General features: G+C 48.4%; 2 protein-coding genes across 5 annotated transcripts in view; one reads left to right on the forward strand and one right to left on the reverse strand.

Moving 5' to 3' along the window:
• Window positions 1-9,963, reverse strand: part of isoc2 (isochorismatase domain containing 2) — a 42,786-nt gene extending 32,823 nt beyond the window's left edge. The window contains exon 1 of the mRNA XM_085979604.1: window positions 9,836-9,963. The gene's annotated coding sequence lies outside the window, so the exon portion shown is untranslated. The remainder of the gene's footprint in view (window positions 1-9,835) is intronic.
• Window positions 9,964-10,084: 121 nt separating this feature from the next.
• Window positions 10,085-23,622, forward strand: part of LOC147084873 (splicing factor U2AF 65 kDa subunit) — a 39,869-nt gene continuing 26,331 nt past the window's right edge. Inside the window, exon 1 of one of the 4 annotated variants that reach the window (XM_085979588.1) lies at window positions 10,085-10,385. In XM_085979588.1, the coding sequence (XP_085835714.1) occupies window positions 10,337-10,385 (49 nt within the window). In that variant the 5' untranslated portion in view covers window positions 10,085-10,336. The remainder of the gene's footprint in view (window positions 10,386-23,622) is intronic. The other 3 variants (XM_085979586.1, XM_085979589.1, XM_085979587.1) reach the window with 3 other exon arrangements.

Below are 23,622 nucleotides of genomic sequence, written 5' to 3' on the forward strand. Positions count from 1 at the left end.
ACCGGGGGAGTGTGGGCCTGGATTCTGGAGCTCGAGTCCTAGAGTATATACATCTACCTCCGACAGTGCAGCTCTCCCTCAGTACTGGCACCGGGGAGTGTGGGCCTGGATTCTGGAGCTCGAGTCCTAGAGTATATACATCTACCTCCGACAGTGCAGCGCTCCCTCAGTACTGGCACCGGGGAGTGTGGGCCTGGATTGTGGGGCTCGAGTCCTAGAGTATATACATCTACCTCCGACAGTGCAGCGCTCCCTCAGTACTGGCACCAGGGAGTGTGGGCCTGGATTATGGGGCTCGAGTCCTAGAGTATATACATCTACCTCCGACAGTGCAGCGCTCCCCCAGTACTGGCACCGGGGGAGTGTGGGCCTGGATTATGGGGCTCAAGTCCTAGAGTATATACATCTACCTCCGACAGTGCAGCGCTCCCTCAGTACTGGCACCGGGGAGTGTGGGCCTGGATTATGGGGCTCGAGTCCTAGAGTATATACATCTACCTCCGACAGTGCAGCGTTCCCTCAGTACTGGCACCGGGGAGTGTGGGCCTGGATTATGGGGCTCGAGTCCTAGAGTATATACATCTACCTCCGACAGTGCAGCGCTCCCTCAGTACTGGCACCGGGGAGTGTGGGCCTGGATTATGGGGCTCGAGTCCTAGAGTATATACATCTACCTCCGACAGTGCAGCGCTCCCTCAGTACTGGCACCGGGGAGTGTGGGCCTGGATTCTGGAGCTCGAGTCCTAGAGTATATACATCTACCTCCGACAGTGCAGCACTCCCTCAGTACTGGCACCGGGGAGTGTGGGCCTGGATTATGGGGCTCAAGTCCTAGAGTATATACATCTACCTCCGACAGTGCAGCACTCCCTCAGTACTGGCACCGGGGAGTGTGGGCCTGGATTATGGAGCTCGAGTCCTAGAGTATATACATCTACCTCCGACAGTGCAGCACTCCCTCAGTACTGGCACCGGGGAGTGTGGGCCTGGATTATGGGGCTCGAGTCCTAGAGTATATACATCTAACTCCGACAGTGCAGCACTCCCTCAGTACTGGCACCGGGGAGTGTGGGCCTGGATTGTGGGGCTCGAGTCCTAGAGTATATACATCTACCTCCGACAGTGCAGCGCTCCCTCAGTACTGGCACCAGGGAGTGTGGGCCTGGATTATGGGGCTCGAGTCCTAGAGTATATACATCTACCTCCGACAGTGCAGCGCTCCCTCAGTACTGGCACCGGGGGAGTGTGCGCCTGGATTATGGGGCTCGAGTCCTAGAGTATATACATCTACCTCCGACAGTGCAGCGCTCCCTCAGTACTGGCACCGGGGGAGTGTGGGCCTGGATTCTGGAGCTCGAGTCCTAGAGTATATACATCTACCTCCGACAGTGCAGCACTCCCTCAGTACTGGCACCGGGGAGTGTGGGCCTGGATTATGGGGCTCGAGTCCTAGAGTATATACATCTACCTCCGACAGTGCAGCGCTCCCTCAGTACTGGCACCGGGGAGTGTGGGCCTGGATTATGGGGCTCGAGTCCTAGAGTATATACATCTACCTCCGACAGTGCAGCGCTCCCTCAGTACTGGCACCGGGGAGTGTGGGCCTGGATTATGGGGCTCGAGTCCTAGAGTATATACATCTAACTCCGACAGTGCAGCACTCCCTCAGTACTGGCACCGGGGAGTGTGGGCCTGGATTGTGGGGCTCGAGTCCTAGAGTATATACATCTACCTCCGACAGTGCAGCGCTCCCTCAGTACTGGCACCAGGGAGTGTGGGCCTGGATTATGGGGCTCGAGTCCTAGAGTATATACATCTACCTCCGACAGTGCAGCGCTCCCTCAGTACTGGCACCGGGGGAGTGTGCGCCTGGATTATGGGGCTCGAGTCCTAGAGTATATACATCTACCTCCGACAGTGCAGCGCTCCCTCAGTACTGGCACCGGGGGAGTGTGGGCCTGGATTATGGGGCTCGAGTCCTAGAGTATATACATCTACCTCCGACAGTGCAGCGCTCCCTCAGTACTGGCACCAGGGAGTGTGGGCCTGGATTATGGGGCTCGAGTCCGAGAGTATATACATCTACCTCCGACAGTGCAGCGCTCCCTCAGTACTGGCACCGGGGAGTGTGGGCCTGGATTATGGGGCTCGAGTCCTAGAGTATATACATCTAACTCCGACAGTGCAGCACTCCCTCAGTACTGGCACCGGGGAGTGTGGGCCTGGATTGTGGGGCTCGAGTCCTAGAGTATATACATCTACCTCCGACAGTGCAGCGCTCCCTCAGTACTGGCACCAGGGAGTGTGGGCCTGGATTATGGGGCTCGAGTCCTAGAGTATATACATCTACCTCCGACAGTGCAGCACTCCCTCAGTACTGGCACCGGGGAGTGTGGGCCTGGATTATAGGGCTCGAGTCCTAGAGTATATACATCTACCTCCGACAGTGCAGCTCTCCCTCAGTACTGGCACCGGGGGAGTGTGGGCCTGGATTCTGGAGCTCGAGTCCTAGAGTATATACATCTACCTCCGACAGTGCAGCTCTCCCTCAGTACTGGCACCGGGGAGTGTGGGCCTGGATTCTGGAGCTCGAGTCCTAGAGTATATACATCTACCTCCGACAGTGCAGCGCTCCCTCAGTACTGGCACCGGGGAGTGTGGGCCTGGATTGTGGGGCTCGAGTCCTAGAGTATATACATCTACCTCCGACAGTGCAGCGCTCCCTCAGTACTGGCACCAGGGAGTGTGGGCCTGGATTATGGGGCTCGAGTCCTAGAGTATATACATCTACCTCCGACAGTGCAGCGCTCCCTCAGTACTGGCACCGGGGGAGTGTGCGCCTGGATTATGGGGCTCGAGTCCTAGAGTATATACATCTACCTCCGACAGTGCAGCGCTCCCTCAGTACTGGCACCGGGGGAGTGTGGGCCTGGATTATGGGGCTCGAGTCCTAGAGTATATACATCTACCTCCGACAGTGCAGCGCTCCCTCAGTACTGGCACCAGGGAGTGTGGGCCTGGATTATGGGGCTCGAGTCCGAGAGTATATACATCTACCTCCGACAGTGCAGCGCTCCCTCAGTACTGGCACCGGGGAGTGTGGGCCTGGATTATGGGGCTCGAGTCCTAGAGTATATACATCTAACTCCGACAGTGCAGCACTCCCTCAGTACTGGCACCGGGGAGTGTGGGCCTGGATTGTGGGGCTCGAGTCCTAGAGTATATACATCTACCTCCGACAGTGCAGCGCTCCCTCAGTACTGGCACCAGGGAGTGTGGGCCTGGATTATGGGGCTCGAGTCCTAGAGTATATACATCTACCTCCGACAGTGCAGCGCTCCCCCAGTACTGGCACCGGGGGAGTGTGGGCCTGGATTATGGGGCTCAAGTCCTAGAGTATATACATCTACCTCCGACAGTGCAGCGCTCCCTCAGTACTGGCACCGGGGAGTGTGGGCCTGGATTATGGGGCTCGAGTCCTAGAGTATATACATCTACCTCCGACAGTGCAGCGTTCCCTCAGTACTGGCACCGGGGAGTGTGGGCCTGGATTATGGGGCTCGAGTCCTAGAGTATATACATCTACCTCCGACAGTGCAGCGCTCCCTCAGTACTGGCACCGGGGAATGTGAGCCTGGATTATGGGGCTCGAGTCCTAGAGTATATACATCTATCTCCGACAGTGCAGCGCTCCCTCAGTACTGGCACCGGGGAGTGTGGGCCTGGATTATGGGGCTCGAGTCCTAGAGTATATACATCTACCTCCGACAGTGCAGCGCTCCCTCAGTACTGGCACCGGGGAGTGTGGGCCTGGATTATGGGGCTCGAGTCCTAGAGTATATACATCTACCTCCGACAGTGCAGCGCTCCCTCAGTACTGGCACCGGGGAGTGTGGGCCTGGATTTTTATGCTCAATACTTTGGAGTGGGGGCTCGAACTCACGACCTTCTGACTCAGAGGCGAGAGTGCTGCCCACTTTGGCACAACTTACACTGACTGTAGAGGGTAGCGGATTTGACTTAAGGTTAGTAATTCGGGTTATTTTTGTTCTTTATTACAAAAGGATTTGAGCAAAGACGTCTTACTGTAATTATATAGGGCCTTGGTGAGACCACACCTGGAGTACTGGGCACAGTTCTGGTCTCCTTATCTAAGGAAGGAGATACTTGCCTTGGAGGCGGTGCAGCGAAGGTTCACCAGACTGATTCCTGGGATGGGAGGGCTGTCCTATGAGGAGAGATTGAGTAGATTGGGCCGATACTCTCTGGAGTTTAGAAGAATGTGAGGTGATCTCATTGAAACATACCAGATTCTGAGGGGGATTGACAGGGTAGATGCTGAGAGGCTGTTTCCCCCTGGGCTGGAGAGTCTCGAACCAGGGGTCACAGTCTCAGGATAAGGGGTCGGCCATTGAGGACTGAGATGAGGAGGAATTTCTTCACTCAGAGGGCGGTGAATCTTTGGAATTCTCTACCCCAGAGGGCTGTGGAGGCTCAGTCGTTGAGTATATTCAACATAGAAACATAGAAGATAGGAGCAGGAGTAGGCCATTCGGCCCCTCGAGCCTGCTCCGCCATTCAAAGTGATCATGGCTGATCATCCAAATTCAGTACCCTGCCCCTGCCTTCTCCCCATATCCCTTGATCCCTTTAGCCTCAAGAAATATATCCAACTCTTTCTTGAATATATTTAATGAATTGGCCTCCACCGCCCTCTGTGGCAGAGAATTCCACAGGTTCACCATTCTCTGGGTGAAGAAATTCCTCCTCATTTCAGCCCTTATCCTTAGACTATGACCCCTGGTTCTGGACTCCCCAGCCATCAGAAACATCCTTCCTGCATCTAGTCTGTCCAGACCTGACAGAATTTTATAGGTTTCGATGAGATCCCCTCTCAATCTTCTAAACTCCAGTGAGTACAAGCCCAATCGACCCAATCTCTCCTCATACGTCATTCCTGCCATCCCAGGTATCAGCCTGGTGAATCTTCGCTGCACTCCCTCCATGGCAAGAACGTCCTTCCTCAGATAAGGTGACCAAAACTGCACACAATACTCAAGGTGCGGTCTCACCAAGGCCCTGTACAACTGCAGCAAGACATCCTTGTCCCTGTACTCGAACCCTCTTGCTACGAAGGCCAACATACCATTTGCCTTCTTAACCGCCTGCTGCACCTGCATGCTTACCTTCAGCGACTGGTGCAGAAGGACCCCCAGGTCTCTTTGCACTTCCCCTTCTCCCAATCTCTTGCGCACGCTAATCTCTTGTGTGGGACCTTATCGAAAGCCTTCTGAAAGTCCAAATACACCACATCCACTGGTTCTCCCTTATCTATTTTACCATCTATATTCAAGGCTGAGATCGATAGATTTTTGGACTCTCGGGGAATCGAGGGATATGGGGATCGGGCGGGAGAGTGGAGTTGAGGTCGAAGATCAGCCGCGATCTTATTGAATGGCGGAGCAGGCTCAAGGGGCCGAATGGCCGCCTCCTGCTCCCAATTCTTAAAAGGAGCAGAGAATCATAGAATCTTACAGCACAGGAGGAGGCCATTCGGCCCACCGTGCCTGTGCCGGCTCTTTGGTCGAGCTCTCCAATTAGTCCCACTCCCCCTCGCTCGTTCCCCACAGCCCTGTAAATTTTTCCCTTCAAGTATTTCTCCAATTCCCCTTTTGAAAGTTACTATTGAATCTGCTTCCACCGCCCTTTCAGGCAGCGCGTTCCAGATCACAACAACTCGCTGCGTAAAGAAATGTTTCCTCATCTCCCCTCTGGTTCTTTTGTCGATTATCTTCAATCTGTGTCCTCTGGTTACCGACCCTCCTGCCACTGGAAACAGTTTCTCCTTATTTACTCCATCAAAACCCCTCGTGATTTAGAACACCTCTATTAAATCTCCCCTTAACCTTCTCTGCTCTAAGGAGAACAATCCCAGCTTCTCCAGTCTCTCCACATCACTGAAGTCCCTCATCCCTGGTACCATTCTGGTCAATCTCCCCCTTAACCTTCTCTGCTCTAAGGAGAACAATCCCAGCTTCTCCAGTCTCTCCACATCACTGAAGTCCCTCATCCCTGGTCCCATTCTGGTCAATCTCCCCATAAACTTCACCAAGGCCATGACAGGCGTGGCTCAGTGAGTAGCACTCTCACCTCTGAGTCAGAAAGTTGTGGGTTCAAGTTGCACTCCAGAGATTTGAGCTCCATAATCCAGGCCCACACTCCCCGGTGCCAGTACTGAGGGAGCGCTGCACTGTCGGAGGTAGATGTATATACTCTAGGACTCGAGCCCCATAATCCAGGCTCACACTCCCCGGTGTCAGTACTGAGGGAGCGCTGCACTGTCGGAGGTAGATGTATATACTCTAGGACTCGAGCCCCATAATCCAGGCCCACACTCCCCTGTGCCAGTACTGAGGGAGCGCTGCACTGTCGGAGGTAGATGTATATACTCTAGGACTCGAGCTCCATAATCCAGGCCCACACTCCCCGGTGCCAGTACTGAGGGAGCGCTGCACTGTCGGAGGTAGATGTATATACTCTGGGACTCGAGCTCCATAATCCAGGCCCACACTCCCCGGTGCCAGTACTGAGGGAGCGCTGCACTGTCGGAGGTAGATGTATATACTCTAGGACTCAATCCCCATAATCCAGGCCCACACTCCCCGGTGCCAGTACTGAGGGAGCGCTGCACTGTCGGAGGTAGATGTATATACTCTAGGACTCGAGCCCCATAATCCAGGCCCACACTCCCCGGTGCCAGTACTGAGAGAGCGCTGCACTGTCGGAGGTAGATGTGTATACTCTAGGACTTGAGCCCCATAATCCAGGCCCACACTCCCCGGTGCCAGTACTGAGGGAGTGCTGCACTGTCGGAGGTAGATGTATATACTCTAGGACTCGAGCCCCATAATCCAGGCCCACACTCCCCGGTGCCAGTACTGAGGGAGCGCTGCACTGTCGGAGGTAGATGTATATACTCTTGGACTCGAGCCCCATAATCCAGGCCCACACTCCCCGGTGCCAGTACTGAGGGAGCGCTGCACTGTCGGAGGTAGATGTATATACTCTAGGACTCGAGCTCCATAATCCAGGCCCACACTCCCCGGTGCCAGTACTGAGGGAGCGCTGCACTGTTGGAGGTAGATGTATATACTCTAGGACTCGAGCTCCATAATCCAGGCCCACACTCCCCGGTGCCAGTACTGAGGGAGTGCTGCACTGTCGGAGGTAGATGTATATACTCTAGGACTGGAGCCCCATAATCCAGGCCCACACTCCCCGGTGCCAGTACTGAGGGAGCGCCGCACTGTCGGAGGTAGATGTATATACTCTAGGACTCGAGCTCCATAATCCAGGCCCACACTCCCCGGTGCCAGTACTGAGGGAGCGCTGCACTGTCGGAGGTAGATGTATATACTCTAGGACTCGAGCCCCATAATCCAGGCCCACACTCCCCGGTGCCAGTACTGAGGGAGCACTGCACTGTCGGAGGTAGATGTATATACTCTAGGACTCGAGCCCCATAATCCAGGCCCACACTCCCCGGTGCCAGTACTGAGGGAGTGCTGCACTGTCGGAGGTAGATGTATATACTCTAGGACTCGAGCCCCATAATCCAGGCCCACACTCCCCGGTGCCAGTACTGAGGGAGCACTGCACTGTCGGAGGTAGATGTATATACTCTAGGACTCGAGCCCCATAATCCAGGCCCACACTCCCCGGTGCCAGTACTGAGGGAGATGCCATCTTTCGGATGAGAGCTTAAACCCGTCTGCCCCTCTCAGGTAGACATAAAGATCCCATGGCACTCTTGTGAGGAAGTGTGCTCCCTGGGTTGTCCTTGGGGTCAATATCAACCAACATCACTAAAACAGATTATCTGGTCATTATCAGATTGCTGCTTGTGGGAGCTTGCTGTGTGGAAATTGGCGTTTACTGCATTACAACAGTGCCCACGCTTCAAAAAAAAGGTACATCACTGGCTGTTAAGCGCTTTGGGACGTCCCGAGGAGGTGAAAGGCGTCTTTTACTGACGTCCTTCCAGACGTGCTTCCTTGGACCCCAGCTATTCACAATATATATTAATGACCTAGCCGAGGGAACTAGATGTAATATCTCCAAGTTTGCAGACGACACAAAGCTGGGTGGGCGTGTGTGCTGTGAGGAGGATGCCGAGAAACTCCAGGATGATTTGGACAGGTTGGGTGATTGGGCAGAAGCATGGCAGATGCAGTATCATGTGGATAAATGCGAGGTTATCCACTTTGGTGTCAAAAACAGGAAGGCAGATTATTATCTGAATGGCAATAGATTGGGAGAAGGGGAAGTGGAGCGAGACCTGGGTGTCCTTGTGCACCAGTCGCTGAAGGTAAGCACGCAGGTGCAGCAGGCGGTTAAGAAGGCAAATGGTATGTTGGCCTTCGTAGCGAGAGGATTTGATTACAGGAACAAGGATGTCTTGCTGCAGTTGTACAGGCCTTGGTGAGACCACACCTTGAATATTGTGTGCAGTTTTGGTCGCCTTATCTGAGGAAGGATGTTCTTGCCATGGAGGGAGTGCAGTGAAGATTCACCAGACTGATACCTGGGATGGCAGGAATGACGTATGAGGAGAGATTGTGTCAATTGGGCTTGTACTCGCTGGAGTTTAGAAGAATGAGAGGGGATCTCATTGAAACTTATAAAATTCTAACAGGACTGGACAGACTAGATGCAGGAAGGATGTTCCCGATGGTCGGGGAGTCCAGAACTAGGGGTCACAGTCTAAGGATAAAGGGTAAGCCATTTAGGACTGAGATGAGGAGGAATTTCTTCACCCAGAGAGTGGTGAACCTGTGGAATTCTCTACCACAGAAGGCAGTGGAGGCCAGTTCATTAAATATATTCAAGGAGTTGGATATAGAAACATAGAAGATAGGAGCAGGAGTAGGCCATTCGGCCCTTCGAGCCTGCTCCGCCATTGAACGAGATCATGGCTGATCATCCAAACCCTAGCACCCGGTCCCAACACCGACAGCCATCCCACACAAGCCCTATCCCCGTAACCCCACGTATTTAATCCCCCCTAACACTAAGGGCATATATTTCTTAAGGCTAAAGGGATCAAGGAATATGGGAAGAAAGACAGGGTACTGATTTTGGATGATCAGCCACGATCGCACTGAATAGCGGAGCAGGCTCGAGGGGCCGAATGGCCGACTCCTGCTCCTATCCTATCTTCTATGAATTGGGGGAACCGGGACTCAAGGCAAAAAAAAATAACGCCGGTGGAAAAAGTTGTGACCCTGCTAGTCGAGGCGCCACGACTTTGCACGCTGGGGGAGGTCAGAGATGAACCGGGATCAGAGGTCGGCCAAGTTGACATGTTGAATGCGGAGATGTGGAATTGAGATTATTAATGGTGTTAAATAAGTTAGAGCTGGCTGGCTGGTTGCCCAATTATCCCCCGAGTCTACATTAGCCTTTATGTAAGTCTTTACACTCATCCCCTGAGGCAGAAATCTGGCTAAATCCATTGCTGTGTTAAAATGTAGTCAAGCCCTCCCAAAATGGCCGACCTGCCAGCAAGTCCTCCACGACGACTCCTCCCAGTTGAAGATAAGCGTCTCCTCTTGCCTCCCAGGCGCGGCTCGTCGCTATTTCGAGTGCGCGTGCGCCGACTTCCCCCCCCTCTGCCGAGGCGGCGGCCAGTGCGCGTGCGCGTAACCCTCAAGTCCTCTAAAGGCCACCCGTTGGTTCTCCAAACCGCCCTCACCCGTCCCACAACCACCGCCTCAGTCCTCCTAGCAACTCGACTGCCTGCCCGAGCCCATCGGTGCTGTCCCTCGAGTCTAACCAAAGCAACCTCGGCCTCTGCGTCGATCCGCGGTGCTTCACAGGCAAAAGAAAACCCGGCGCAGTCGTCGATCCTCGGTCCTCCCAACCAGCGCAGGCGCACACCCTCAGTCCTCCGAAGTCGCGCAGGCGCACATCCTCGGGGGCCGCGGTCCGCGCCACCGGCGCAGGCGCAGATCCTCCGGTCCTCCCAACCGGTGCAGGCGCAAGTGCTCGGGTCCTCCCAACCAGCGCAGGCGCACACCCTCGGTGCTCCCACGCAGAGCATCGGGCCTCCTAAGCGGCGCAGGCGCACATCCTCGGTCCTCCCAACCGGCGCAGGCGCACACTCTCGGTCCTCCCAACCGGCGCAGGCGCACACTCTCGGTCCTCCCAACCAAGCGCAGGCGCACACACCGCGGGTCCTCGAGCGCGCCGAGGAAGAAGCGAGAAGGTGGCGGCGGGAGGAGAAGAGAGTGGGAAAAAAATCATAAAAAGATTAAAATCACCACCACACAAAAACATGTCGGAGTTCGACGAGTTCGAAAAGCAGCTGCACGAAAACCGGCAGGGTGAGTGGCGAAGGAGAGCGAGGGAGGAGGGCCTGGCATCGAGGAGTGGGGGTGGGCCCCAAAATCCAGCCCCAGGCTTTCCGGGCCTAGTGAGAGAGAGAGAGAGAGAGAGCGCTACCATTCCGCACCCCGGGGAGAGGAGAGGAGAGGAGGATCCCGGCCCGGCCGCCCAGTGATCCGATCCCCAGTCACTCATCAGGCCCATCAAAATCCCCGGGCCTTTGTCCCGGCCCGGAGCACGCGGGGAGAGAGAGAGGTAGCGGGACTGGGGATCCCCCAACACCCGCGTGTGTCTCTTTCTCCACCCCCCCCCCAGCACCCGCTCCCCCCGCTCCCCGTGACAACACTGCCCACACTCCGCGTTTAAAGGCTGCAAACAGTCTGTTTCGTTTCAATGGTGCAGCCAGTTACAATAGTTTTATTAATGGTGCAAATACACTCAATACTGCAGCTAGTTTAAATAGTTTTAATGGTGCAGCCAGTTTAAATAGTTTCAATGGTGCAAATACACTCAATACTGCAGCTAGTTTAAATAGTTTTAATACTGCAGCTAGTTTAAATAGTTTTATTAATGGTGCAGCCAGTTACAATAGTTTTATTAATGGTGCAAATACGCTCAATACTGCAGCTAGTTTAAATAGTTTTCATGGCGCAAATACACTCAATACTGCAGCTAGTTTAAATAGTTTTAATGGTGCAGCTAGTTACGATAGTTTTAATGGTGCAGCCAGTTTAAATAGTTTCAATGGTGCAAATACACTCAATACTGCAGCTAGTTTAAATAGCTTTAATACTGCAGCTAGTTTAAATAGTTTTATTAATGGTGCAGCCAGTTACAATAGTTTTATTAATGGTGCAAATACGCTCAATACTGCAGCTAGTTTAAATAGTTTCAATGGTGCAGCTAGTTTCAATAGTTTCAATGGTGCAAATACACTCAATACTGCAGCTAGTTTAAATAGTTTTAATATTGCAGCTAGTTACAATAGTTTTAATGGTGCAGCTAGTTTAAATAGTTTTAATGGTGCAGCTAGTTACAATAGTTTCAATGGTGCAAATACACTCAATACTGCAGCTAGTTTAAATAGTTTTAATGGTGCAGCTAGTTACAATAGTTTCAATGGTGCAAATACACTCAATACTGCAGCTAGTTTAAATAGTTTTAATGGTGCAGCTAGTTACAATAGTTTCAATGGTGCAAATACACTCAATACTGCAGCTAGTTTAAATAGTTTTAATATTGCAGCTAGTTACGATAGTTTTAATGGTGCAGCTAGTTTAAATAGTTTTAATGGTGCAGCTAATTACAATAGTTTCAATGGTGCAAATACACAATACTGCAGCTAGTTTAAATAGTTTTAATGGTGCAGCTAGTTACAATAGTTTTAATGGTGCAGCTAGTTTTAACGGTGCAGCTAGTTTAAATAGTTTTAATGGTGCAGCTAGTTACAATAGTTTCAATGGTGCAAATACACAATACTGCAGCTAGTTTAAATAGTTTTAATGGCACAACTAGTTTAAATAGTTTTAATGGTGCAGCTAGTTTAAATAGTTTTAACGGCGCAGCTAGTTTAAATAGTTTTAATGGCGCAGCTAGTTTAAATCGTTTTAATGGTGCAGCTAGTTACAATATCACAGAAACCCCACAGTGCAGATAGAGGCCATTTCGGCCCATCGAGCCTACACCAACACATATCCCACCCGATCCCCGTAACCCCACGTATTTAATCCCCCCTAACACTAAGGGTCAATTTTATCATGGCCAATCAACCTGACCCGCACATCTTTGGACTGTGGGAGGAAACCGGAGCACCCGGAGGAAACCCACGCAAACACGGGGAGAATGTGCAAACTCCACACAGACAGTCACCCGAGGCCAGATTCGAACCCGGGTCCCTGGCGCTGTGAGGCAACAGTGCTAACCACTATGCCACTGTAGTTTCAATGGTGCAGCTAGTTACAATAGTTTCAATGGTGCAGCTAGTTACAATAGTTTCAATAATGCAGCTAGTTACAATAGTTTCAATGGTGCAAATACACTCAATACTGCAGCTAGTTTAAATAGTTTTAATGGTGCAGCTAGTTACAATAGTTTCAATGGTGCAAATACACAATACTGCAGCTAGTTTTAATGGTGCAGCTAGTTTAAATAGTTTTATTGGTGCAGCTAGTTTAAATAGTTTTAATGGTGCAGCTAGTTACCCTAGTTTTAATGGTGCAGCTAGTTACAATAGTTTTAATGGTGCAAATACACAATACTGCAGCTAGTTTAAATAGTTTTAACGGTGCAGCTAGTTTAAATAGTTTTAATGGTGCAGCTAGTTTTAATGGTGCAGCTAGTTTAAATAGTTTTAATGGTGCAGCTAGTTACAATAGTTTCAATGGTGCAAATACACTCAATACTACAGCTAGTTTAAATAGTTTTAATGGTGCAGCTAGTTTAAATAGTTTTAATGGTGCAGCTAGTTATAGTAGTTTCAATGGTGCAAATACACTCAATACTACAGCTAGTTTAAATAGTTTTATTGGTGCAGCTAGTTACAATAGTTTCAATGGTGCAAATATTGTCAATAACTTTAATGGTGCAAATATTTACAGTAGTTTTAATGGAGCAAATATTGTCAATGGCGACTGGTGCAAATACTCAATACTGCCTTTAGTTTTAATAGTGCAGTTAACTTTAATGGTGAAGCTAGTTACCCTACTTTTAATGGTGCAGCTAGTTTTAATGGTGCAGCCAGTCACACTAGTTTTATTGGTGCAAATAGTTGTAATACTGCAGCTAGTTACGATAGTTGTAATACTGCAGCTAGTTACGATAGTTGTAATGGTGCAGCTAGTTACCGTAGTTGTAATACTGCAGCTAGTTACCATAGTTGTAATACTGCAGCTAGTTACCATAGTTGTAATACTGCAGCTAGTTACCATAGTTGTAATACTGCAGCTAGTTACCATAGTTGTAATACTGCAGCTAGTTACCATAGTTGTAATACTGCAGCTAGTTACCATAGTTGTAATAGTGCAGCTAGTTACCATAGTTGTAATACTGCAGCTAGTTACCATAGTTGTAATACTGCAGCTAGTTACCATAGTTGTAATAGTGCAGCTAGTTACCATAGTTGTAATACTGCAGCTAGTTACCATAGTTGTAATGGTGCAGCTAGTTACCATAGTTGTAATGGTGCAGCTAGTTACCATAGTTGTAATGGTGCAGCTAGTTACCATAGTTGTAATGGTGCAGCTAGTTACCATAGTTGTAATGGTGCAGCTAGTTACCATAGTTGTAATGGTGCAGCTAGTTACCATAGTTGTAATGGTGCAGCTAGTTACCATAGTTGTAATGGTGCAGCTAGTTACCATAGTTGTAATGGTGCAGCTAGTTACCATAGTTGTAATGGTGCAGCTAGTTACCATAGTTGTAATGGTGCAGCTAGTTACCATAGTTGTAATGGTGCAGCTAGTTACCATAGTTGTAATGGTGCAGCTAGTTACCATAGTTGTAATGGTGCAGCTAGTTACCATAGTTGTAATGGTGCAGCTAGTTACCATAGTTGTAATGGTGCAGCTAGTTACCATAGTTGTAATGGTGCAGCTAGTTACCATAGTTGTAATGGTGCAGCTAGTTACCATAGTTGTAATGGTGCAGCTAGTTACCATAGTTGTAATGGTGCAGCTAGTTACCATAGTTGTAATGGTGCAGCTAGTTACCATAGTTGTAATGGTGCAGCTAGTTACCATAGTTGTAATGGTGCAGCTAGTTACCATAGTTGTAATGGTGCAGCTAGTTACCATAGTTGTAATGGTGCAGCTAGTTACCATAGTTGTAATGGTGCAGCTAGTTACCATAGTTGTAATGGTGCAGCTAGTTACCATAGTTGTAATGGTGCAGCTGGTTACCATAGTTGTAATGGTACAGCTGGTTACCATAGTTGTAATGGTGCAGCTGGTTACCATAGTTGTAATGGTGCAGCTGGTTACCATAGTTGTAATAGTGCAGCTAGTTACCATAGTTGTAATACTGCAGCTAGTTACCATAGTTGTAATACTGCAGCTAGTTACCATAGTTGTAATGGTGCAGCTAGTTACCATAGTTGTAATGGTGCAGCTAGTTACCATAGTTGTAATACTGCAGCTAGTTACCATAGTTGTAATGGTGCAGCTAGTTACCATAGTTGTAATGGTGCAGCTAGTTACCATAGTTGTAATACTGCAGCTAGTTACCATAGTTGTAATGGTGCAGCTAGTTACCATAGTTGTAATGGTGCAGCTAGTTACCATAGTTGTAATACTGCAGCTAGTTACCATAGTTGTAATACTGCAGCTAGTTACCATAGTTGTAATGGTGCAGCTAGTTACCATAGTTGTAATACTGCAGCTAGTTACCATAGTTGTAATACTGCAGCTAGTTACCATAGTTGTAATGGTGCAGCTAGTTACCATAGTTGTAATGGTGCAGCTAGTTACCATAGTTGTAATACTGCAGCTAGTTACCATAGTTGTAATAGTGCGGCTAGTTACCATAGTTGTAATGGTGCAGCTAGTTACCATAGTTGTAATACTGCAGCTAGTTACCATAGTTGTAATGGTGCAGCTAGTTACCATAGTTGTAATGGTGCAGCTAGTTACCATAGTTGTAATGGTGCAGCTAGTTACCATAGTTGTAATGGTGCAGCTAGTTACCATAGTTGTAATACTGCAGCTAGTTACCATAGTTGTAATGGTGCAGCTAGTTACCATAGTTGTAATACTGCAGCTAGTTACCATCGTTGTAATGGTGCAGCTAGTTACCATAGTTGTAATACTGCAGCTGGTTACCATAGTTGTAATACTGCAGCTAGTTACCATAGTTGTAATGGTGCAGCTAGTTACCATAGTTGTAATGGTGCAGCTAGTTACCATAGTTGTAATGGTGCAGCTAGTTACCATAGTTGTAATACTGCAGCTAGTTACCATAGTTGTAATGGTGCAGCTAGTTACCATAGTTGTAATGGTGCAGCTAGTTACCATAGTTGTAATGGTGCAGCTAGTTACCATAGTTGTAATGGTGCAGCTAGTTACCATAGTTGTAATGGTGCAGCTAGTTACCATAGTTGTAATGGTGCAGCTAGTTACCATAGTTGTAATGGTGCAGCTAGTTACCATAGTTGTAATACTGCAGCTAGTTACCATAGTTGTAATGGTGCAGCTAGTTACCATAGTTGTAATGGTGCAGCTAGTTACCATAGTTGTAATACTGCAGCTAGTTACCATAGTTGTAATACTGCAGCTAGTTACCATAGTTGTAATGGTGCAGCTAGTTACCATAGTTGTAATGGTGCAGCTAGTTACCATAGTTGTAATGGTGCAGCTAGTTACCATAGTTGTAATGGTGCAGCTAGTTACCATAGTTGTAATACTGCAGCCAATTACCATAGTTGTAATGGTGCAGCTAGTTACCATAGTTGTAATAGTGCAGCTAGTTACCATAGTTGTAATACTGCAGCTAGTTACCATAGTTGTAATGGTGCAGCTAGTTACCATAGTTGTAATGGTGCAGCTAGTTACCATAGTTGTAATGGTGCAGCTAGTTACCATAGTTGTAATGGTGCAGCTAGTTACCATAGTTGTAATACTGCAGCTAGTTACCATAGTTGTAATGGTGCAGCTAGTTACCATAGTTGTAATGGTGCAGCTAGTTACCACAGTTGTAATGGTGCAGCTAGTTACCACAGTTGTAATGGTGCAGCTAGTTACCATAGTTGTAATGGTGCAGCTAGTTACCATAGTTGTAATGGTGCAGCTAGTTACCATAGTTGTAATGGTGCAGCTAGTTACCATAGTTGTAATACTGCAGCTAGTTACCATAGTTGTAATGGTGCAGCTAGTTACCATAGTTGTAATGGTGCAGCTAGTTACCATAGTTGTAATACTGCAGCTAGTTACCATAGTTGTAATACTGCAGCTAGTTACCATAGTTGTAATACTGCAGCTAGTTACCATAGTTGTAATGGTGCAGCTAGTTACCATAGTTGTAATGGTGCAGCTAGTTACCATAGTTGTAATGGTGCAGCTAGTTACCATAGTTGTAATGGTGCAGCTAGTTACCATAGTTGTAATACTGCAGCTAGTTACTATAGTTGTAATACTGCAGCTAGTTACCATAGTTGTAATGGTGCAGCTAGTTACCATAGTTGTAATACTGCAGCTAGTTACCATAGTTGTAATACTGCAGCTAGTTACCATAGTTGTTATGGTGCAGCTAGTTACCATAGTTGTAATACTGCAGCTAGTTACCATAGTTGTAATGGTGCAGCTAGTTACCATAGTTGTAATACTGCAGCTAGTTACCATAGTTGTAATGGTGCAGCTAGTTACCATAGTTGTAATACTGCAGCTAGTTACCATAGTTGTAATGGTGCAGCTAGTTACCATAGTTGTAATACTGCAGCTAGTTACCATAGTTGTAATGGTGCAGCTAGTTACCATAGTTGTAATGGTGCAGCTAGTTACCATAGTTGTAATGGTGCAGCTAGTTGCCATAGTTGTAATACTGCAGCTAGTTACCATAGTTGTAATGGTGCAGCTAGTTACCATAGTTGTAATGGTGCAGCTAGTTACCATAGTTGTAATGGTGCAGCTAGTTACCATAGTTGTAATGGTGCAGCTAGTTACCATAGTTGTAATGGTGCAGCTAGTTACCATAGTTGTAATAGTGCAGCTAGTTACCATAGTTGTAATAGTGCAGCTAGTTACCATAGTTGTAATGGTGCAGCTAGTTACCATAGTTGTAATACTGCAGCTAGTTACCATAGTTGTAATGGTGCAGCTAGTTATCATAGTTGTAATACTGCAGCTAGTTACCATAGTTGTAATGGTGCAGCTAGTTACCATAGTTGTAATACTGCAGCTAGTTACCATAGTTGTAATGGTGCAGCTAGTTACCATAGTTGTAATACTGCAGCTAGTTACCATAGTTGTAATACTGCAGCTAGTTACCATAGTTGTAATGGTGCAGCTAGTTACCATAGTTGTAATACTGCAGCTAGTTACCATAGTTGTAATGGTGCAGCTAGTTACCATAGTTGTAATACTGCAGCTAGTTACCATAGTTGTAATAGTGCAGCTAGTTACCATAGTTGTAATGGTGCAGCTAGTTACCATAGTTGTAATACTGCAGCTAGTTACCATAGTTGTAATGGTGCAGCTAGTTACCATAGTTGTAATGGTGCAGCTAGTTACCATAGTTGTAATACTGCAGCTAGTTACCATAGTTGTAATAGTGCAGCTAGTTACCATAGTTGTAATGGTGCAGCTAGTTACCATAGTTGTAATACTGCAGCTAGTTACCATAGTTGTAATAGTGCAGCTAGTTACCATAGTTGTAATGGTGCAGCTAGTTACCATAGTTGTAATGGTGCAGCTAGTTACAATAATTTTAATGGTGCAGCTAGTTTTAATGGTGCTGCTAGTTTTAATGGTGCAGCTAGTTTTAATGGTGCTGCTAGTTGTAATGGTGCTGCTAGTTACAATAATTTTAATGGTGCTGCTAGTTTTAATGGTGCAAATATTTACAATAACTTTAATGGAGCAAATATTGTCAATGGCGACTGGTGCAAATACTCAATACTGCCTTTAGTTTTAATAGTGCAGTTAACTTTAATGGTGAAGCTAGTTACCATAGTTGTAATGGTGCAAATAATTTTAATGGTGCAGATATTGTGTTTAGTTTTAATGGTGCAAATACACTCAATACTGGCTTCAGTTTTAATAGTGTTAATGGTGAAAATTGTTACAATGGTGCAGTTAGTTTTAGTCGTGCAGAGGAACTTACACTCACAGCATGGGGTGGGGGTTTGATAGGGCAGCGGGAGGCGGGGTGTTAATAGCATGGCGGAGTGCAAGGGCACCAAAGTATAACAGACAGATTACTGCTGGGAATAATGTAGTTAAAATAATAATGTCAGTAGTTTAATGTTAACATATTGGGCTGAGTTTCATGTTAAAATAATTTTAATATTGGAAGTTATTTAATGTTGGTATAGTTTAATGTTAAGTTTAATTTTAGAACTTAGTGTGATAACGAACTAGTTAAATTACAATGTTTTTAATATTGGAACTAGTCTTACATTTCTATAGCGCCTTTCACTGCCTCATGACGTCCCAAAGCACTTTCCAGCCAATGAAGTACTTTTCAAAGTGTGGTCGCTGTTGTAATGTGGGAGGCGCGGCAGCCAATTGGCGCACAGCAAGCTCCCACAAGCAGCAATGTGATAAATGACCGGATCATCTGTTTGTTAGCGATGTGTGGGTTGAGGGATCAATATTGGCCCCAGGAGACACGAGTTAGGAGTAGATCGTGGCTGATCTGATTACTCCACAGTCCCGCCCACGCCCGATAACCATTCACTCCCTTGCTTATCAAGGTCACTGGGGAGAGAGAACTCGCCAGCTTGTTGAACTAGTGTTTAATACTGGAAATACTTTAATAACAGAAAATAGATTCGGCCAAATATATTTAATGCTGAAAGTAGCTTCCATTGTGAAAAACTTTGTGTTAAATTAGTTTTACTGCTAAAATGATTTAATACTGGAAATAGTTTTAAATAGTTTAGTCTAGAAAGTTTAATACTGGAAACGGTCTATTATTGAGCTCATCCACATCTCTGCTGGCCATGTCCTAACTCGCACCGAGTCCCGTTCACCCATCACCCCCTGTGCTCGCTGACTTACACTGGCTCCTGGTCTGGCAACACCTCGATTTCAAAATTCTCATCCTCCTGTTCAAATCCCTCCATGGCCCTCGCCCCCTCCCCATCTCTGTAACCTCCTCCAGTCCCTACAATTCTCATCCTCCTGTTCAAATCCCTCCATGGCCCCTCGCCCCCTCCCTATCTCTGTAACCTCCTCCAGGCCCTACAATTCTCATCCTCCTGTTCAAATCCCTCCATGGCCCCTCGCCCCCTCCCTATCTCTGTAACCTCCTCCAGCCCAACAATTCTCATCCTCCTGTTCAAATCCCTCCATGGCCCTCGCCCCCTCCCTATCTCTGTAACCTCCTCCAGCCCCTACAATTCTCATCCTCCTGTTCAAATCCCTCCACGGCCCCTCGCCCCCTCCCTATCTCTGTAACCTCCTCCAGCCCTACAATTCTCATCCTCCTGTTCAAATCCCTCCATGGCCCCTCGCCCCCTCCCTATCTCTGTAACCTCCTCCAGCCCCTACAATTCTCATCCTCCTGTTCAAATCCCTCCATGGCCCCTCGCCCCCTCCCTATCTCTGTAACCTCCTCCAGCCCCTACAATTCTCATCCTCCTGTTCAAATCCCTCCATGGCCCCTCGCCCCCTCCCTATCTCTGTAACCTCCTCCACCCCCTACAATTCTCATCCTCCTGTTCAAATCCCTCCATGGCACCTCGCCCCCTCCCTATCTCTGTAACCTCCTCCAGCCCCTACAATTCTCATCCTCCTGTTCAAATCCCTCCATGGCCCTCGCCTCCCCCCCCCCCTCCCTATCTCTGTAACCTCCTCCAGCCCTACAATTCTCATCCTCCTGTTCAAATCCCTCCATGGCCCTCGCCCCCTCCCTATCTCTGTAACCTCCTCCAGCCCCTACAATTCTCATCCTCCTGTTCAAATCCCTCCATGGCCCTCGCCCCCCTCCCTATCTCTGTAACCTCCTCCAGCCCCTACAATTCTCATCCTCCTGTTCAAATCCCTCCATGGCCACTCGCCCCCTCCTTATCTCTGTAACCTCCTCCAGCCCCTACAATTCTCATCCTCCTGTTCAAATCCCTCCATGGCCCTCGCCCCCTCCCTATCTCTGTAACCTCCTCCAGCTCTACAATTCTCATCCTCCTGTTCAAATCCCTCCATGGTCCCTCGCCCCCTCCCTATCTCTGTAACCTCCTCCAGCCCCTACAATTCTCATCCTCCTGTTCAAATCCCTCCATGGCCCCTCGCCCCCTCCCTATCTCTGTAACCTCCTCCAGCCCCTACAATTCTCATCCTCCTGTTCAAATCCCTCCATGGCACCTCGCCCCCTCCCTATCTCTGTAACCTCCTCCAGCCCCTACAATTCTCATCCTCCTGTTCAAATCCCTCCATGGCCCTCGCCCCCCCCCCCTCCCTATCTCTGTAACCTCCTCCAGCCCTACAATTCTCATCCTCCTGTTCAAATCCCTCCATGGCCCTCGCCCCCTCCCTATCTCTGTAACCTCCTCCAGCCCCTACAATTCTCATCCTCCTGTTCAAATCCCTCCATGGCCCTCGCCCCCCTCCCCATCTCTGTAACCTCCTCCAGTCCCTACAATTCTCATCCTCCTGTTCAAATCCCTCCATGGCCCTCGCCCCCCCCTCCCTATCTCTGTAACCTCCTCCAGCCCTACAATTCTCATCCTCCTGTTCAAATCCCTCCATGGCCCCTCGCCCCCTCCTTATCTCTGTAACCTCCTCCAGCCCTACAATTCTCATCCTCCTGTTCAAATCCCTCCATGGCCCTCGCCCCCTCCCTATCTCTGTAACCTCCTCCAGCCCCTACAATTCTCATCCTCCTGTTCAAATCCCTCCATGGCCCCTCGCTCCCCTCCCTATCTCTGTAACCTCCTCCAGCCCTACAATTCTCATCCTCCTGTTCAAATCCCTCCATGGCCCTCGCCCCCTCCCTATCTCTGTAACCTCCTCCAGCCCTACAATTCTCATCCTCCTGTTCAAATCCCTCCATGGCCCCTCGCTCCCTCCCTATCTCTGTAACCTCCTCCAGCCCCTACAACCCTCCGAGATCTCTGCGGTCCTCCAATTCTGCCCTCTTGAGTATCCCCGATTTCCATCGCTCCACCATTGGCGGCCGTGCCTTCAGCTGCCTGGGCCCTGAGCTCTGGAATTCCCTCCCTAAACCTCTCCGCCTCTCTCTCCTCCTTTAAGACGCTCCTTAAAACCGACCTCTTTGACCCAGCGTTTGGTCACCTGTCCTAATATCTCCTTATGTGGCGCGGTGTCAAATTGTGTTTGATAATCGCTCCTGTGAAGCCCCTTGGGACGTTTAACTATGTTAAAGGTGCGGGATAAATACAAGTTGCTAAAATAGTTCAAATATTGAAAAGCTATAAATCGTGGGATGCTTCAGTGTGTTTCATTAAGAAAAAAATCCCTTTATCTTTTCCATATTAACGTGCAAAAGTGCGACAGGGAATTCCATTTTGTGCCAAATTGTTTGATTTGAATTTTATGAATGCATAGACCAAAAAGATGTCCTATTTGACAAGGTTTTTTTAAAGCCACTTCTGACAATTATTCATTAGGAAGCCCACCTTTGCTCCATCTCGGAACGCTGGCATGATCTCTCCTGTGGGTTCTTAAATGGTTCCAAGGATTTTGAAAGACAGACTTGCATTTCTGTAGCGCCTTTCACAACCTCAGGACGCCCCAAAGCACTTTACAGCCAATGAAGTACTTCGTTTGAAGTGTGGTCACTGTGGTAATGTAGGAAACGCGGCAGCCAATTTGCGCACAGCAATGTGATAAGGACGTTGGTTGAGGGATCAATATTGGGCCCAGGACACCGGGGAGAACTTCCCCCCCCCCCCCCCCCCCCCCCGCTCCTCTTCGAAATAGTGCCATGGGATCTTTCACATCCACCTGAGAGGGTAGACGGGGCTTCGGTTTAACGTCTCATCCCAAAAGACGGCACCTCCGACAGTGCAGCGCTCCCTTGGTACCGCACTGGGCGTGTCAGCCTAGAATTTTGTGATCGAGGCTGGAATGGGACTAGAACCCACACCCTTCTGACTGGGGGTAATATATTCGCGTGGATAGACAATATATTCGCATGGATACAGAAAGCAGAGATTGGGGATAAATGGGTCATTTTTCCGGTTGGCAAACGGTAACTAGTGGGGTGCCACAGGGATCGGTGCTGGGGCCTCAACTATTTACAATCTACATTAATGACTGATGAAGGGACCGAGTGTAATGTAGCCAAGTTTGCGGATGATACAAGGACGGGTGGGAAAGCAAGTTGTGCAGGGGACTCAAAGAACCTGCAAAGGGATACAGACAGGCTAGGTGAGCGGGCAAACATTTGGCAGATGGAGTATCATGTGGGAAAGTGCGAGGTTATCCACTTTGGCAGGAAAAATAAAAAATCTAATTATTATTTAAATGGAGAGAGATTACAAAATGCTCCAGTTCAGAGGGACCGGGGGGTCCTTGTGCATGAAACACACACAGTTAGCATGCTGGTACAGCAAGTAATCAAAAAGGCAGATGGAATATTGGCCTTTATTACAAGGGGGTTGGAGTATAAAAGCAGGGAAGTCCTGCTACAACTGTACAGGGTATTGGTGAGACCACACCTGGAGTACTGCGTACAGTTTTGGTCTCCTTATTTAAGGAAGGATATACTTGCATTGGAGGCAGTTCAGAGAAGGTTCACGAGGTTGATTCCTGCGATGAGGGGGTTTGACTTATGAGGAAAGGTTGAGCAGGTTGGGCCTATACTCGTTGGAGTTTAGAAGAATGAGAGGTGATCTTATTGAAACATACAAGATACTGAGGGGGCTCGACAGGGTAGATGCAGAGAGGATGTTTCCCCTCGTGGGGGAAATCTAGAACTCGGGGGCACAGTCTCAGAATAAAGGGTCGCCCTTTTAGAACTGAGATGAGGAGGAATTTCTTTTCTCAGAGGGTCGTAACTCTGTGGAATCCTCTGCCCCAGAGAGCCGTGGAGGCTGGGTCATTAAATACATTTAAGGTGGAGATAGACAGATTTTTACAAGATAAGGGAGTGAAGGGTTATGGGGAGCGGGCGGGGAAGTGGCTTTGAGCCCAAGATCAGCCATGATCTCATTGAATGGCGGAGCAGGCTCGAGGGGCCAAGTGCCCTATTCCTGCTCCTATTCTTTATGTTCTTTTAATCTAATTTCCCAATCTACTTCAGCCACCTCGTAATTGGCTTTGTATGAATTTAAGACCGTAGTTTCGGACTTAACCACATCACTCGCAAACTCTGAAATTCTATCATATTATGATCACTCTTTCCCAGAGGATCCTTTACTACAAGATTACTAATTAACCCTGTCTCATTACACAATATTGGATCTAAAATAGCCTGTTCCCTGGTTGGTTCCTCGACATACTGTTCTAGGAATCTGTCTCGAATGCATTCCATCAACTCGTCCTCCAGACAACCTTTGCCAATTTAGTTTGCCCAGTCGATATGCAGATTAAAGTCCGCCCGCAATTATTGCATTACCCTTGTTAC

This window comes from Somniosus microcephalus, unplaced genomic scaffold (assembly GCF_052327205.1).
Source record: "Somniosus microcephalus isolate GS21.2 unplaced genomic scaffold, FLI_Smic_1.0 unresolved_chr9, whole genome shotgun sequence".
NCBI classification, from domain to species: Eukaryota; Metazoa; Chordata; class Chondrichthyes; order Squaliformes; family Somniosidae; genus Somniosus; species Somniosus microcephalus.